Source organism: Mus pahari, chromosome 4 (assembly GCF_900095145.1).
Source record: "Mus pahari chromosome 4, PAHARI_EIJ_v1.1, whole genome shotgun sequence".
Taxonomy (NCBI): Eukaryota; Metazoa; Chordata; class Mammalia; order Rodentia; family Muridae; genus Mus; species Mus pahari.
The window spans coordinates 49,051,290-49,068,648 of NC_034593.1; the positions used below are offsets into that span (position 1 = coordinate 49,051,290).

General features: G+C 35.5%; 1 protein-coding gene across 8 annotated transcripts in view; it reads right to left on the reverse strand.

Moving 5' to 3' along the window:
• Positions 1-17,359, reverse strand: part of Nbea (neurobeachin) — a 554,101-nt gene that overhangs the window by 399,330 nt on the left and 137,412 nt on the right. For all 8 annotated transcript variants that reach the window (XM_029537485.1, XM_029537487.1, XM_021195277.2 and 5 more), the window contains exons 12-18: positions 15,462-15,614; positions 14,178-14,346; positions 9,599-9,678; positions 8,756-8,818; positions 8,567-8,664; positions 7,180-7,272; positions 1,843-1,951 (exon numbers count right to left, since the gene is read on the reverse strand). In XM_029537485.1, the coding sequence (XP_029393345.1) occupies positions 1,843-1,951; positions 7,180-7,272; positions 8,567-8,664; positions 8,756-8,818; positions 9,599-9,678; positions 14,178-14,346; positions 15,462-15,614 (765 nt within the window). The remainder of the gene's footprint in view (positions 1-1,842; positions 1,952-7,179; positions 7,273-8,566; positions 8,665-8,755; positions 8,819-9,598; positions 9,679-14,177; positions 14,347-15,461; positions 15,615-17,359) is intronic.

A 17,359-nucleotide genomic window follows, 5' to 3' on the forward strand; every position in this document is an offset into this window, starting at 1 on the left:
TTGAATGATTCCCATAAGCTAATATATCTGCATGCTAGTGCCCAGCTGGCAAAGTGTCTGCAAAGGTTGGGAGGTGTGGTCTGGCTGGGATAGGTGTGTCCTTGTTAGATAAGGTATGTCACTAGGGGAGGACACTGAGAAGCTTCAAAAGCCACCAGGCAGTGTCACCCTCTCTGCCTGCAAGACTCTCAGCTACTCCTCTGGCACCTGCCAGCATGCAGCTGAGCTCCTGACCAGGATGATAATGGAGTAACCCTCTGAAACTCTAGGCAAGCCAACAATTAAATGCTTATTTTTAAAGAGTTGCCTTGGTCATGGTGTCTCTTCCCAATAGAACGGTGACTCAGACACTGTGTTACAAGGGCTGAGAAGGGTTTTTTTATGGAAATGATGAGATTTTAACACAATTCAAGATATCACTTTTACAAATGGTTCTTACTTACACTTCATCTCAGTGTCAACTATAACTTAAGAAGGGTAACTATTGCATAGTAGAAGAGGAAAAGCGAATAAGACGTGGGGTGAAGCTAATATTCACATATGTGTGAAGATTGTCTGTGTGAAGACTAACACGCAAACAAGAAAACCAATACTCAGAAAAGTCCTTAGACCAGCATAGGACATTGCAAAACAATTACAGGTAGAAGTGTTTCCAAAAGAAGGAAAATATAAACTATACACTTGTCTTAATTAGGGTTTCTATTGTTTATCCAAAATCATGACCAGAAGCAACTTGGGGAAGAAAGAGTATCTTTCATCTTACAACTCTCAGGTAGCACTCCATCCTTGAGAGAAGTCAGGGGAAGAAGTCAAGGCAGGAACTGAAGAGAAGGGCATGGAGGAAAGCTGCCTACTGGCTTACTCCATGGTTTTACACTACCTAGTACTTTAGCCAGACTTTGGCTACTCTGTGGGTTCTTCTTTCTTCCACCCTTCTCCACCCCTTTTCTTCCACCCTTTCAACCTCCTAACTCTAGATAGAAGAGAAAAAGGATAGAAAGGAAAGGGGGTGATGTTATCATTAGACTTCTTCCTGTTGATTAGAAGTATCAAGATCCTTGGGTTAAGTTTGATCTTCACTGTCAGGATATCGAATTTCTTCTTTTTTCTTCTTTGTGCATGGTTATTTAACAAGCCCTGGCAAGCAACAACCAATAGTCTACCAACCAACAACCCACCAACCAACAGCCCACCAACCAACAGCCCACCAACCAACAGTCCACCAACCAACAGTCCACCAACCAACAACCCACCAACCAACAGCAACCAACCATCAGCCCACCAACCAACACCTCCCATGCTACTCAGGAGCCTAGCATTTACACACCCTCTGAAAGTCTCCAGAATTCTAAACTTACATAATCACATAAACTATCTGCTGTTGCCAGTATCATGCCCCTACACCAGGCAAATCAGTCAGCTGCTGTGGACAATCTGAAATAGTCCTATATCCTACACCTGGGGTTAAATAACATATTCTTATAATATTTCTGTGGTTGTTTTTTTTAAGAAACTAAAATTCCCAAATTGTCAGTACACAGAACTACCTGGCCAGGGGGTGACACTGCCCACAGTGGCCTAGAAACTTCCTTATCAATCATTAATCAAGAGTGCTCCCACGGCACAATTTTAGGCATTTTCTCAGTAAGATTCTCTTTCCCCAGATATGTCTAGGTTTGTGTCAAGTTGACAAAAGCCACCCAGCACAGTATTCATCCTCATCTGTAGTGACTGGGATATTAACTGGTGTAAGAGGTGATTCCCATCATGTAAAAAGGAGGTTTCCAGCATATACTCTAAGAATTTCTGTCAGTTTTGTTGTTGTTGTTGTTGTTACTTTACCTCATAAAGTGTGTTGTATGTAGTGACAGTCACAGTGTTTGTATGCAGCATCAACCTTTCTCCAAGAAGAGTGAAGAGACTATGGGTATGCATAATTTCAACCTTTCGCCTGGAATGGAGATAAACACTATCAGATACAGTGGTGTCTATGATCACATGACTTTGCGTTAAAAAACCCACACAAACAGATACAGAATCACACAATTAATTGCTTTATCAATATCTACAAAAAGAAGCAACAGTTTATAACACAGCTATCTGCTAACAACACAGCTATCTGCTAATATCCTACAACTTTATTAAACAGTTCTCAAGGAAATTCTCCATTCAATTAAAATACGAGACACATTCAAGTTACATAACCATAAGTAATAACTGGGAGTTGTTATTTCCCGATTCTAGTAATTGTCTAAAAGGATTTTAGATTTTCAACCCTAACACACAGAATACATAATTCCAAGTCTGTAATATGGTCTGTAACAAATCTGCACATAAAATCAATCGAAAAGATGGTTAAAAAAAAAAAAACCAAAAACAAACAAAACATAAAGTAAACCCACACACTTGATATTGAAGTCACAGAGAAGAATCCTGCATCTCTTCAGTACTTACGTCTGCAAGTGCCCACAGGTCAAAATAACACTGCACTAGGTTCTCCAACTGATCTCTGGGTTTCCCTGATGCTTTGGTACTAATGTGACATGTCCCTTGTAGGCTCTTGTATGTGAACATTCGGTCCCTGCCCGACATCACTGCTTCCCAAGGCGATAGAACCTTCAGGACATAGTAATGTCTCTGTCCCTCTCCTACAACTCTGGAGTTACACACGTGTTTTTAGTTCCGTGCTAGAAGTCTGACCCAAGTCCTCATGCTTGTGGAACAGGCACATTACTGACTGAGCCACCCTCCCCAGGCTAAGAGTTTTTTTTTCTTTTTTAAAAAAAGAAGAAATTGGGAAGCAGCAGGCAGTCAGAAAATGGTGTTTCCGATTTCCATGGCTGTGCTCATAATCCTATTAAAGGGGCATATAGTTCTAAATTCATAACTTTGTTTCTGAATTTTTCAGTATTTAAATAAATGGTTTTGTATACTGTCTCTGTTTACAACTTTGTGGATTATATTAAGATTTCAAAGGTAATTTAGTCATTAAATTATTCTCCTAAAAACCAGTAAATGACTGAATTTCATGTCACTGTATGAATATATATTAATTTTATTATCTTTTCTCCTGCTTATATTCTATCAGGTTGGCTCTGGTATCTATTAGCAGCAATGTTGCATGGACATATGTATACCTAAGTAATAGTCTCCTTCATTAAGAAGAGCATAGACATACAGCATAAGACGTTTTTAAAATTTGTTGTCTCCCAACATCAGTATACCAGTATGTTACTTCCTTAATAATTGTAAAATTTCCAAAAATGTACATTCTTGCCAGCATCTATTAAGTCAAGTTTTTGAGTTTGTCAGATTGATAATAAAGGAATTTTTTACATTCCTCCAGTTTATTATCAAGTCTGGTTTCCTCTGCAATGACTTTTCCTTGTATATTTGTCTTCATAACTGTACAATCACAAATTTAAATTTATGAATTCATAATTTATACATAATATATATACATATATCTTTATCCTTCATTCTGAGTCTTCTTTAAAAAAATCTGGCATCATATAAAGCACCTTTATTTCAATCACCAAATTTATTTACTTGGCTGTGTGATTTAGATTTGAATATTAAACTATAATTTCTAGCCGGGCCTGGTGGCGCAGGCCTTTAATCCCAGCACTCGGGAGGCAGAGGCAGGCGGATTTCTGAGTTCGAGGCCAGCCTGGTCTACCAAGTGAGTTCCAGGACAGCCAGAGCTATACAGAGAAACCCTGTCTCGAAAAACCAAAAAAAAAAAAAAAAAAACTATAATTTCTAAGAGTTTTAAAACTTTCTTTTCAAATTTTTTACTAACTCTGCTGTTAGAATACACACACCATAAAATTCATTTTGCAAGTATCTAACAGAATGAGTGTTCTACACAATGCGGCAGTGTATTCTGACTATCCCTACAACCCAGTTTTCGAGCATGTTCATCACTGAAAGATCCACTGGTTCCATATACACTCAATTACCATTCCACGGCTACTCCCAAGCAACCATAAACCTTCACTGTAGATACTGCACGAAAGGTGAACCCTAAACTGTGTAGCTTTTTGCATAGGTATTTTACTGAGGGTTGTATTTAGGGGGCCCATTATGTCATATCACAAAGTACCTTGTGTGTGAACTCACATTTATTTACTCTCCAGATGATGGACTTTGGATTGCTTTAATTACTTAGCCGTAACTAACGGTATGAGGAACACTCAAGGCAATGACTAGTGAGAAGAACCATGTTCCTCCTCTGCTTAAGTAGACATCTGAGTACGGAGATACCAGGCTGAAGTCTAGCTTACTTTTTTCTTAAGAACTACGAAAACTGGAGTTGGGGATTTAGCTCAGTGGTAGAGCGCTTGGCTAGCAAGTGCAAGTCCCTGGGTTTGGTCCTCAGCTCTGGGACTACAAAAACTAAGAACATGGCTGGAGACTTTCCCCAACAATAGAAATCCATATGAATTCAATTGTCAATCTGGGCAGTGGTGATGCACGCCTTTAATCCCAGGACTCGGGAGGCAGTGGCAGGCAGATTTCTGAGTTCTAGGCCAGCCTGGTCTACAAAGTGAGTTCTAGGACAGTCAGGGCTACACAGGGAAACCCTGTCTCAAAAAACAAAAAATTCAGTTGTCACCTTACGTTCTGGTTTTATTTTCACATGGTTTGATTATTTTCTGGTTTTATGATATGCTTTTAGGTCAGAGGATATTTCTAAGGCTCTCTCTTCAAGTATCTTGCAAGTTTCTCAATCTCAGTTTCTGCTGCTGATTAATCTGATTTAATTCTGTTTTTGTCTCAGATATAGTTTGTTTAATCCAAGATTTTCTTAATACCTTTACAGTTTTAAAGTCCAAGATATGGACCATGATGCCCAGCATAAATCATCCTGCTGTGTTTAAGAATGCTACACAGATACCAGGGTATTACCCTACAGGATGCCAGGCACACGTGGCAACATGGTGCTTTCCACAAGTATTAGTTATTGGAGGGAAATTCTTTTCATATATATTTGCATGTTTCCATTTTCTAGAAATTTAAATTATACTTTGTATTGTTTTTTACTTAAAAATCAGCCTTCATAATCTTTGCTGTTGTGGAATTATTGCTACTTTCCTCTTTCTGTATTCATTAAACTCAATTACAAGATTGTTTTGTTTTGTTCTAAAGACTTCTGTATCACTATCCTTTCCTGAAGCTCCATTATGTGCATTGGCAGCTAGGTGTATTAATCTAACCATTTATTTTATGTGTAGGTGTTTTGCCTATATTTATGTTTGAACGTTATATAAAAATAGTGTTCATGAGGCTAGAAATGAGCACTGGAACCTTTGGAACTGCCATTATATAGAGCGGTGAGCCAGTGTGAGTGCTGGAAAGGAACTGGGTCCTCAGGAGAGCAGCAGTGCCCGTGACTGATGGGCCACTGCTTTTAAATATTTAGATAGCATTACTATCTGACTAGTGGGTTTTATTCTCACTTCAAGTTATTTCATGTCCATAAGAAAAATGTTAGTTTCTATCAGTATTTTAGAATTTCTCATTGATATCTACTATACCGCTAACAATCTCATAGTCTCCATGGGTAGGTGAAGGTGTCTCATGACCAGCTTACTCAGGCACTTGTCCCTTTGACTTTGGCAGATGGAAACAGATCAATCAGTCTATCTGAAAGCTTCCAAATTCTATTTTGTTAGCAATTCCACGTGATCTGTTTAACCTTCAACATTATAAAATATACTTCATTCATACACAACTACTGCTTTTTGGGCTTGCATACTATTACGTCAAAAATAAAGGTCATGAATCTTACTATTTCTTGCCTTGCATTTATGTGATCTTCCCTGTGCATTCTTTTGATCTCTATTTGTCTCAGTCATCTAAACATTATATTTAAAAACAGAACCAAGTTTTACTTCTGCAATTAACAGTAACTTTTTTCTAATAAGGGTGAATTTAAAATGCCTTATATTTAGCGGCCTCTTGTGAGGCTATGCCAGTGCCTGGCAAACACAGAAGTGGATGCTCACAGTCAGCTATTGGATGGAACACAGGGCCCCCAATGGAGGAGNCTTCCTTACCAATTTGTATCCCCTTGATCTCCTTTTGTTGTCGGATTGCTCTGGCTAGGACTTCAAGTACTATATTGAATAGGTAGGGAGAAGGACTCCATTTTTAATCAGCACTTCACAGTTATAAGTTTGACTTCTCTCTTTCAAAATCCAATTTTTAGGGCATATTTCTAATACTTCATATGCTGGCTTCTAAGAAAATCCTTTTAATTTCTGCACTTGCTCCATGCTCCTACTTCTCTCAGACTTTCTTAAATCACCTACTTATCTCATTTCTGCATTATTAGGTCATGAAAAAGATGAGAATTTTGGTCTTCCTACTAACTCACACTTGTTTTTCTCTCATTCCTTTCTGTTAAATTTATCCACTGTTTTCCAGCAGTAATTAGTATTTCCCCTTATTCTGATTTGCCTGAAATCTGTTCTTCTCACTTTTTCCAAGATTTACTCACAGAAACAATTTCATGCACGCTCACAAATTTTGTGGCAGCATCCTTTTTTGCTTTTGGTCTACAGTTACGCTTTAGACAATATATAGCCAGGGTCACTTTTTTACTTAAGCAAAATGGACAGCACTAGGATTTGGGGACAGACCAGGCAACAACAGTTAGGACAGTACCAGTCATGTTCACATGCACAAAATACCATCCTAAAAAAGAAGAAATATGTTCTGGACAACATGGTAAGCAGGTGCTACTTACAGAAATCAAATTTGGGGAAATGTGTTGGTGTAGGATACACAATCACAAAATATTAACAGGGGTCACTTTTAGAAAAGAAATACTTTAAACTATCATGCCAGTGTGCAGGCTGTGTTTCCTAGAGAACTAATTGTTCTCTCTTTCAATTAACTCACATAGATGTGTACTTCATTTTAACAAATCTATTTCACTATATTCTTAAAATACAGAAGGTATTTACACTAGACGGAAGAAATTAACCATATTACTTCAATTGTGATCTTGTTCTATAATCTATTATTGGAATATTACTTTAGAAAGACACTTTTATCATTTCTACATTTTCCATAGTACACTATTAAATTTCATATGCTAAAAATGAAATGTAAATCTCATAAAAATTTCAATAGTTATGTCTGTAATTCATTATGAAAACATCAACTTACTTGTGACCTAAATGCTTCAAAAAATATCCCAGAACTTTCAGCGCCTGGACCCAGATACTTTCACTTTTAGAAGCCAATAATTTGTAGATCACCCTAAAAAGACAAATGAGCTTATGAGCACCTAACTAATATTACAAATGAAAAAGTGCGTTACAAATACAAGTATTACTTTCCAGGGCATTGAACAAAATCCCTGGATACAAACTTAGACCATATCTCCACTTCTCTTAAGACATGAACATGTTGACTTTATCCCATTTGTGATTGCTAAGTGAAACACAGGTAGATACCTACTTTGTTATTTCTCTGTTCTAAAATTTTAGAGATTATTGTTAATATTAGAAAAAGACAAGGTCACAAGACAGAGATAACACATCAGGAGAAAAAAACATCACATACAAACCCATGGCTGAAAGCTATTATAGGATATAAGTATTAACAATCCTAACTTAGCTCTTCAAGTTCACTGTAGTCACCAGAAACACTTGTTTCCTGCCTTGCAGACACAAACATATCATATTACTAGCCTCACAGTCCAGGGGTGCATTATTACCAGAGCTTCTTATTGCAGTTAAAGCAACAGTAAAACTGGGTGTAGAGTTTACCACCTCAGTGGCAAGCTTTGTCTCCCATGCGTAATGCTGGGGCTTTGAGCCTCAGTGCCACAAGTAAAACAAAATAATAAGAATTAAATGAAATTTATTCTTTCTATTTTTTTGTTCATTCTGCTGAGAGAGCAAAAAAAAAAAAATTGGAAAGAAATCTCTTAAGAGTTAAATTATAGGTTTACGGTCATGAGCATTCTAATAAAGAACTATGCTTCCCCTATCGACAATTCACAATTGCCACAACTAGAGCCACTTTTCGAATTATTTTAATTTTGGTCTTTGGTTCTAAACTTCCCTTCGAATATGTAATTCTCATGGCTACAGTACCACCCCTGCCTGAGTGTGTCATATCTAACAGCAGCAAATAAGATCTTTTCTGACGATCTTACTACCTTAGATTTTTCCTTTCTCATTCATATTGCTGACTATAAATCTTTAATAAATATATAATAACCAAGATATGGATCACTGAATCTGGTGGGTCTCTGTGTGTCTCAGAGTCTGACTCTCTCTATAGTTCTCTTACATCCTCGATTTGTGAAATGCACCAAGTTCTTTATTGTCCTCTTGCATTAAAAAAAAAAAAAAAAAATCTGCTTTTCCTCCTCTGCAAGGTCTGCACTGGAGTAATTACAATCATTGAGCTTCATACTTCAGAGCATTTGCATACAGTTTTCTAGCTCCTCGAGAATATGAGAGCTGCTTTTCCCTTGTTTCCCTTCTTACATTCACAGAATAGTCTAGGGTGCACACTAATACCACTGCACTTAGCATCATACCTTATTCCATTTCTTTGATCAAATGCTGGTATCATTGAAGCTGGGTGTTCTGACATTAGAGCCACTAACAACTGTAAGACATCATGAATATTTTCATCCTGCATAATAAGAAATACAAATATTTAGATAAAATTTGCTCAAAATCTTTTAATAAAAGAATTTAAATGAAAGATACAAAATATGTTATACCTCATGCATTGTAAGTAAATAATTTAATATACTCTGAAGTTCATCTTCCTTCACACCTCGATCCTATGTAAAAATATTTCATTAGTTAATGAAAATCAGAAATTGAGAATTTAAAGAAAGGTATCAAAATCAATGACATAAAAGTAAACAGAAAAAGCAAGGTGTTCACTGAAATTTCCCTGATTCGTAATTTAAATACGATTTTATTTCAAGTCTAAAAAGTAACTATTTGGAAATGTTAACTGATAAAACTTAGGGTTAAGAGTGTTAGCAAAAGCCTTTAGATTCAGACCTCAAGATGCAGAGGTAGCTGGAGAGACCTCTTTTAGTTCAAGGCCAGCTAGAACATAAACAAGACTTGTCCCCAAAAAAGTAGTTACAATATTATTATGATTTGATTTACTATGGTCTTGTTATGTATTGCTTCCCTAAAATAATGGGAATTTAACCAGTTGTGGGATCACATTTGTGTAGTATTTATACAACTTTACCTGCATATTCCCTTTAAACCACCTTAGTCTTACAAACACTCCATGAAAGAACACTTCAACCTTAGATAAAATGAAACACATTCCATTTAATTAGGTATTTCTGCTTTACTGTATTTTGCATGTTCCTTATTTTATCTGGGACGTGTCTTTACGCACATTCATACTTCTTAACACGGGCCATCTTAATACGAATGTTACCAAAATTTAAGTGCAAAAAAAATCCCAGTACTTTTATATTTTGTAGAGCAACGTGAAAAGCCATTCTTGGTAATTTACTGACAATGATTTTTAAACTCTGGTAACAGTACCTTTTCACCCAATATATTGCAATTGCAAAATAAAGTTATTTTACCTTTAATATGAGCTGTTTCAGAAAAAGCAGCATAAAAGCCCGAAGTGATATGATCTCTTTTTGTGATGGCCGGGGACCATCTAGAAAGAAAATAAGCCATACCATTGAATAAGTTTCATGCAATTATATTTATATTCTGTAAATTAAGTGTTTTTAAAAATCATAATTATTGATGCTGATGTTTTATGATTTCAAACATAAGAATGAAACTGAATTTCACGTTTTGGGCAATTCCACATTACTTCCAGAAAGTTAGATTTAGGAGAAAGAGCTGCTTTAATATTCCAATATATCATTATCACTGATAAACACATAATCACCTAATGTCAAATATTTTCATTTATTTTTATTAAAAAACGTTCTAATATTTCTCTGGCTTGTAAACTTTTACCATTTACAGACTCTTCCTTTAATCCCTTGAATCATACAGAAAACTATCCCACTCTACCTCCACCCAATTATCATTTTGCATCTTTTTCTCTATGTGCAATGCACACTGTAGTGGTGCACCAACAAATGCTGAGTTGGTAAATAAAATCAAGCATGGGAAATTAAACTATACTTGTAAGTTTCACTATGTCTAAATTTAAAGGATTCAACTGTGTGATATCTAATTGCTAGTAAAAAGGAGAGTTGGAAAGGATATGCATGCTGTATAACATAAAATAGGAATCTCTTTTAAACATTGTTAGACTCACAAAAATTGTTTAAAGATCAAGTCTTTCTTCAAGTAACCAGAATTAATGTCACTGCTTTGTCCATCCTTCATAACATACGATTATCTGCTCACAACCATTTCATGCAGATCACTGCATCTGCAAGCCAACTGACTCCCAGTACATTGATCGATTCATAGTAACAAAAGTGGTCCACAGTTTCCAGGTATTAGCCACATTTTTGCCTACTCTTACCAATGTCAAAGTACATAACACTTCTTATCAATAACTGACTTTACTTTTTAAAAACCAATTTCATTGTGATTTATAAATCATATAAATAACAGCAATGCCTCAGTTTAGCTTTTAATTTATTGTAAGGATGAAGGTGACAGTATTGCTGAAAGACAGGGTATGTTAGGACAAAACACATTTGAGGCATATGTGAAGCAACGAAGAAGGTGCTTCAATAATGTAAATTGCAAACAGGTAGTAATTGTTAACTATAGATACATCTGTCACACTCTGCAACGAACAGCATGCTGTAGAGAAGCAAACTTATGAGCATGATGTCTGTATGGCATGAACACATTTTTAGTAAAAATAAAATGTAAAAGTAAAAGTAAGATTTATTGGACAAATTTAAAATTAAGAGCAAACAAATCATAACTTTACACTAGTAGTTCTCAACCTTCTTAATGAAAACCTTTAGTACAGTTCCCCATGATGTGATGAACTCCAACCATAAAATTATTTCATTGCTACTTCCTAATTATAATTTTGCTCCTGTCAAGAATTATAATGTAAAAATCTGATGTGTGACCTTCAGAGGGGTCACAAACCACAGGTCGAAAATCAGTTCTTTACACTATTCTTAAAATCAAGGTAGTATTACAAATGTTTAAACACTGAAGATAAAACAAGAAAATATGTAAATATATTAATATAGCTGATGGGAGTCTGTTCCCACTACGGAGAAAAAGGGTATAAATACCAAAAGCTTTAAAACTAGGCTGAGCAATATGTCTTCAAATGGAAATGGAAATGCAACTGTGTGCACACATGTAGTTCTATTTCCTGGACATGCCCACTAGGAATAACAAAGATATACAAAAAACACAGCAGGCAAAACTATCATATTTCAGTTCTTAGAAATCCATATCCATTAAGCAAGCAATGATTCTTTGGAGAAACAGGGTTAGGACAAGAAACATATAATAAGAACCAAGAATATTTTGTGTTGTGCAGTAGGGTAATACTACAAACCTATGGATTCCTGCCATAAAGGCACATTTCCTACTGGAAAAATCTAGATAAGTAAAAACATCTAAATCTATAAAGCTAGCAGCCAGGGGCTGATGTACTATACTGTCAAGTCCTTCCTTAGCATATCTCCATGAGGTACTGGCATCTGCCACGCTCATTCCTGTACAGCATGCTCATATGTGCAATGAAACAACAGAATTCACTTGTATGAAACAAATTTTAGGGAAAGCTAAAGAAGAGAAAACTAAAGTTACTACAGGGCCCTTTAAGGGAAAGCTACCAGCTGATAATACACTGAATAAAAGAGGAACTCATGAGCCCATACTGATATAAAAATCTGAAAAATAAACATTTGCATAAGAAAACCACATTCTCTCTGATATCAGGGTAAAAACTATTATGTTAGCAAGTATCACTCTTGGCACCTGACAGAGGAAGATAAATTCTATCTAGATTCATCTTGAAATAAGTAGGTGACGCTTTGCTGCAGAATAGGATATGGAGACAGTCTGAACAAGGAATTTAGACCCTGTACAAGCATTCACAGTTACCAGTAGACACAGGCAGCTGAATATTGTTTATTTGCTTTACAGGATAGATTGAGAGATTAGCATGATTAATGTGATATTCCTGTCTAAAACAAAACAAAACAAAACAAAACAAAACAAAACAAAACAAAACAAAAATACTGATGTCAAGCATGAAAAACGCATACAAATTCTCATTGAGGAGTCTCCAAAATCAGTTTGTTTTCCACTATGATTTAACAGTTAACTTTTACGTTTGGGGAAATATACAGAGAAGCATTGGTAAGAAAACATGTTTTCTATATGTTATTTTCAACTGATACAAAGAATAATGTACATAACTTGAGTGTTTCACGCAAAAAGATAAGGAAAATGACAGTTTCTGAGTGAGCAATCCAGCCATTAGGCGATCTGCTGAGGGTTAAACTTGTTTAATGAGGAAAATAAAAAGATATGTAAATATATTAAATATGTAAGCTAACTTCAGTTTTCTCATATGACTCTCAGTTTTGATGTGTTGTCAAGTAATATTGTAAAGCGGGGTCAGGCTGATGGTGGATGCAGTATTCATGGAGAAGGCTACAATGCAGTCCTTCAGGCCAAGGACTCCAAGGGTTCAGGCTCTATACATACACACGTGGTTTAAACTTCAGAGATGTTGATGTGCACTTTCAGCTTTCTATTAGACAAAATGTGGATGGTATTAACAAGATCTACAATGTATCTACACATATTTATATATCTCTAATTACACTGCACATTGTTAAATACACTAACAAAGAGTACTCAACAGAAACCAACTCCGGGCATATTCAATTCAAACGACAGGAGATAAACTCTAAGAGAACAGATCAGACATGACAGTCTATGACAATTATTGACTCCCATCACAAAATAAAAAGAATGACTACCTAAATATAAATGTACTAGTACTATTTTCCCTTTTAAAAGAGATTCACATAACTATACTTGTCAATACTACTGTGAAGATTATTTTTAAAAATCCCCATCATACACTGTTGGTGAAACTACACTGGTAGGACATTTCTGGGAAAAAAATTAAAGTTTTATTGATTGATTGATTGATTGATTGATTGATTGATTGTATATGGTACACTGTAGCTATCTTTAAATACACAGGAAGAAGGCATCAGATCCCATTACAGATGGCTGCCAGGTACCATGTGGTTGCTGGGAATTGAACTCAGGACCTCTGGAAGAACAGTCAGTGTTCTTAATCAATGAGTTATATCTCTCCAGTCCCTAAAATATTTTTAATTGGACCTTTCTTGTCAATTCTAAAAAAAATCACTGATAACCAGTTACATTAAAAAGGAACCACTTTCTTAAGGAATAAAATTTAAAACATGTTACAGGAAGGATGATTGGAAGGAGAAAAAGACTGACTCTGGAAAGCTTGGCCATGTTCACGTAGCAATGCACTGACAGAGGAAAAGCCTACATTTTCCACACTGCTCCTCTCTGCAGTGGACAATGAATGTTTTTCTCCTTGAGATTATTTTGTATTTAGAGTACTTGTACAAGTGTACTCCTGGATAATTAGAAAACATGGCTATAATCTTAAAACACAAATCAGGAATATGGAAAGTACACCAGTTTCTATCACACTCAGGTCAAAGAGCATATGTGAAATCAAAGTTCAAAGCATTCTAAGGTTCAAAGTACTAAAAGACACTGATGGGAACCAGTCATATATAGCCATTTTTAATATACGAAGGAATCTTCCAAAGCTCCCCATAAAAAGCTTCTCAATTAGAATCGAGTGCATTAAAATGGTTTTACTCCAAAGTATCTTAGTATTATAACATTCTTAATAATGTTAATTTATGTGCATAAGTGGGTGTACACATGCCACAGAAGACAGGTCAGTTCTTTCCTGCCAGCATGTAGAGCATTAACATCTAGTTCATGCCATCAGGTTTTAAGGCAAGTACTTGAAAATGTGGCCATTGAGCTGTCTAATTGTCCCTAAATTATATATATATATATATATATATATATATATATATATATATATATTTATATATTTATGTATAAATATACACATGTATGCTCTGTACCCAGGATCTAAACACAGAGAAGAGGAAATGAGATCGCAGAGGTGCTTACCTAATCCTTTAGGTGTAATGCCGCTGCTATCAGCAGGGTTAATAACCCAGTAGTAATATTTTAATGTGTGCATTAGCTGCAATACTGTCCCAACTCTGCGTATGGTGGTATAGATGGTAGCAGTTCCAATAAACTCAGCAGACAAGTAGGTATATAGGGAAAGTTGAACCTAATACATAATTAAAGCAAGTTTAAAGTATTTATTAAATATAAATTCCATTTTAATTCAAATACAAATCAGCAAAGGACAAACTCATAATTTTTTGTGGTTTAAAATAATGTTCCTTAATAAACATTTATATTTTGAAAAGTAATTATCAAAGCACAAACATTCCAATAAAACTGATTTCAATAAAGATAACGCACATGACCCGATTGGGAACGAAGGTTCTATATCTAAGGATAAAGTAGCACTGTCAATTATAAATAAATCTTTTTAACTTAATATAGGCTAATCTTATGAGAAATAAAATGCTGTGGCAGTGGCTGGTGTCTAGGCCAGCTCCTCCGGAAGGATCTGACAGTAGCTCCCTGAGCGCATGCTTCTCTAGAGGAAGAGTGGCAGCCTATCAGAGGCAATATGCACAACATGTGCCCAAGTGTGTGACCCCACTTGCTTCACCTATTGCCACCATACAGAGTCACCATTAGATTCTGACCATGCAAATATGATGAGTACATTGATTAGAAGAGGGAACAATCATTAACTGTGGATTTAGTGCCATAAACAGTAAGATGAGCTACATGGAAATCAGGAACACTACTCACTCAGCTATATAAAGCATTTAGAGTTGAAAAAGGACAACCCTAAATCAATATACCCCCATATAGATTTATAGGGAGAAATCAATTATCTGATATACTGTATTATGCAAACATAGAAAAATAATGTGGCTTAAATATATGCTTATTTCAAAATTTTTTATGTCATGATAAAACATCTAAGTTCAAACTGACAGTAACTTGCCAGTCTAAATGGTCACAGTGTTCTGTTGTGCTTTCCTGGTCTTTCAATAATATACTGAATTCTTTTTGTCGACAAGGTATGAATCATACCTAATAATGTTAAAACTTAGTTCTACACCAGGTTTGATGTTTAATTGTAGTTTTATTTATTATATTTACATATTCAAAATTTTATCTCTGCCTTATACTGTCTAGAAGCAAAAAAAAATGCTGAATGTTTTCTACTGAATACATTAAATCTAATAACTAAACACTGTATCATTAACTTTATTTTATAACATTAACCTAAAATTAAATGAGTGAACCTGAAATACAGACCTTTGCAGGTGTGTGTATCCAGATGGCAGGATTGAACAAAATGTGGTCACAAAGCTGCTTCAGCAATGGTGCTCCATGAGATAAACCGTCGAGGTATTTTGCAAATGATAAAAACTGCTCCAAGACTGCTCTAGTTATATGAACTCTTGATGACTAAAGACAGAAACAGAAATTCTATCTAGAAATATCTGTGATATCAAATTACAAAATGTTTATAGGAATAATTCAAATTGTCCCTAAAAGTTTAAATTAAAAGCACAAAATCATATATTGTCTGTTAGTAAAAATGAAGTTACATGAAATTTTAAGATATTCCTTTGAGAGCTGAAGGGATTTGAAGCCCCATACGAGGAACATTATTATGAATTAACCACTAACCCCAGAGTTCCTTGGAACTATATCACCAATCAAAGAAAACACATGGTGGAACTTGTGGCTCTAGCTGTATATGTAACAGAGGATGGCCTAGTTGGTCATCAATGGGAGGAGAGGCCCTTGGTCCTGTGAAGGTTCTAAGCCCCAGTACAGGGGAATGGTAAGGACCAGGAATGGGAGTAGGTGGGTTGGGGAGCAGGGGTGGGGAGGGGATAGGGGATTTTCGGAGGGGAAACTAGGAAGGGGGAAAATATTTGAAATTAAATAAAGAAAATATCTAATAATAATAAAAAATTCCTTTGAGTGAAAGCTTCTTAAAGCCCAGTCTATTTTCAGTTAAGAAACTCTTGTCAATATGAAGAAGTAATTTATGAATAAGATTCTCCAAAAAAAGACAAAGGATCTTTCAGAACTTAGAGTTAAATAATTATGAAAATTCAAAAATTTAAGATAACAAGAAGTGTTTTTATTTAAAACAGTTCCAAAACAAGCACAGCAGAAACTGCTGTTTTATTCCTTTAGGGCATTTCAAAACCGACAAATACAATTCACTTGCCTCAGCAAAACTTTGTCTGGCCTGGCCTGGCCTGGCCATGGTAAAGCAAGGACACAATGCTCTCATGTGGCTTTCAGGATCTCAGACTACTGCAGAGACTTCTGCTCAAATGTGACTTCCTTTGCCCTCTTTTCACTACAAATAAAATATTTCCTTTGATAACACCTTGAACTTCTTCACATAACATTGTTTTAATATACCATATTCCCATCACAAATGCTCAACTGTTAACAATTCATGACTTATCACTAAACACAAGAGACATGAAACTCATGCCAATTCTTCGAGATTGTAATTAGACATTATCCTATTGGTAATTGTTGAACATTTAAAATGCAGCCTGTCCAAAGTGAGATGTAAGTTATAATGCTCTAAAAAGTATTCTTAAAAAATAACTAATAAAATATGAAAATGATGTTTTGGAAATACCAGGCTAAATAAAATTTATTAATATCACCGGTAACTTTTTACTAAACATTTTAATTTGCATTTGATTCTTACATTGTATTTCATTTGGGCAATGCTATTTTATAATTTCAGACAAAAATGTGGTAACAGAAAACAAATTGCTCTTCAGCAAAGCTTACAATCTAAACTCAAATGCTAAAACCTTGCCACTGTCAGCAAGCATTCCAATCATACTCCTCTGATAGTAATTGAGTTTAGATATGCTTTGAAGTTTCTGAGTGCCAGGAAAGGCACCCTCAGAAGCATCATGTGGGGCTCTACACTGCTAAAGGAAAACAGACACTTGTCTTTTTATGCTCATTTATGCTACCACCACAGAGTTAATTTTATATCTATACTTCATCTTTAGAAACATTTTTTTCAAAAACTGTGTTTCACTGGCTACTTAAAGTTTTGCCATGTGTATGTACAATGAACTTTCTCTACAACAGCATTTAGGTTTTCCTGTGAATGGTACCTACTACTTATCTCAGATCATCTATTTAATCCATGTACTTTT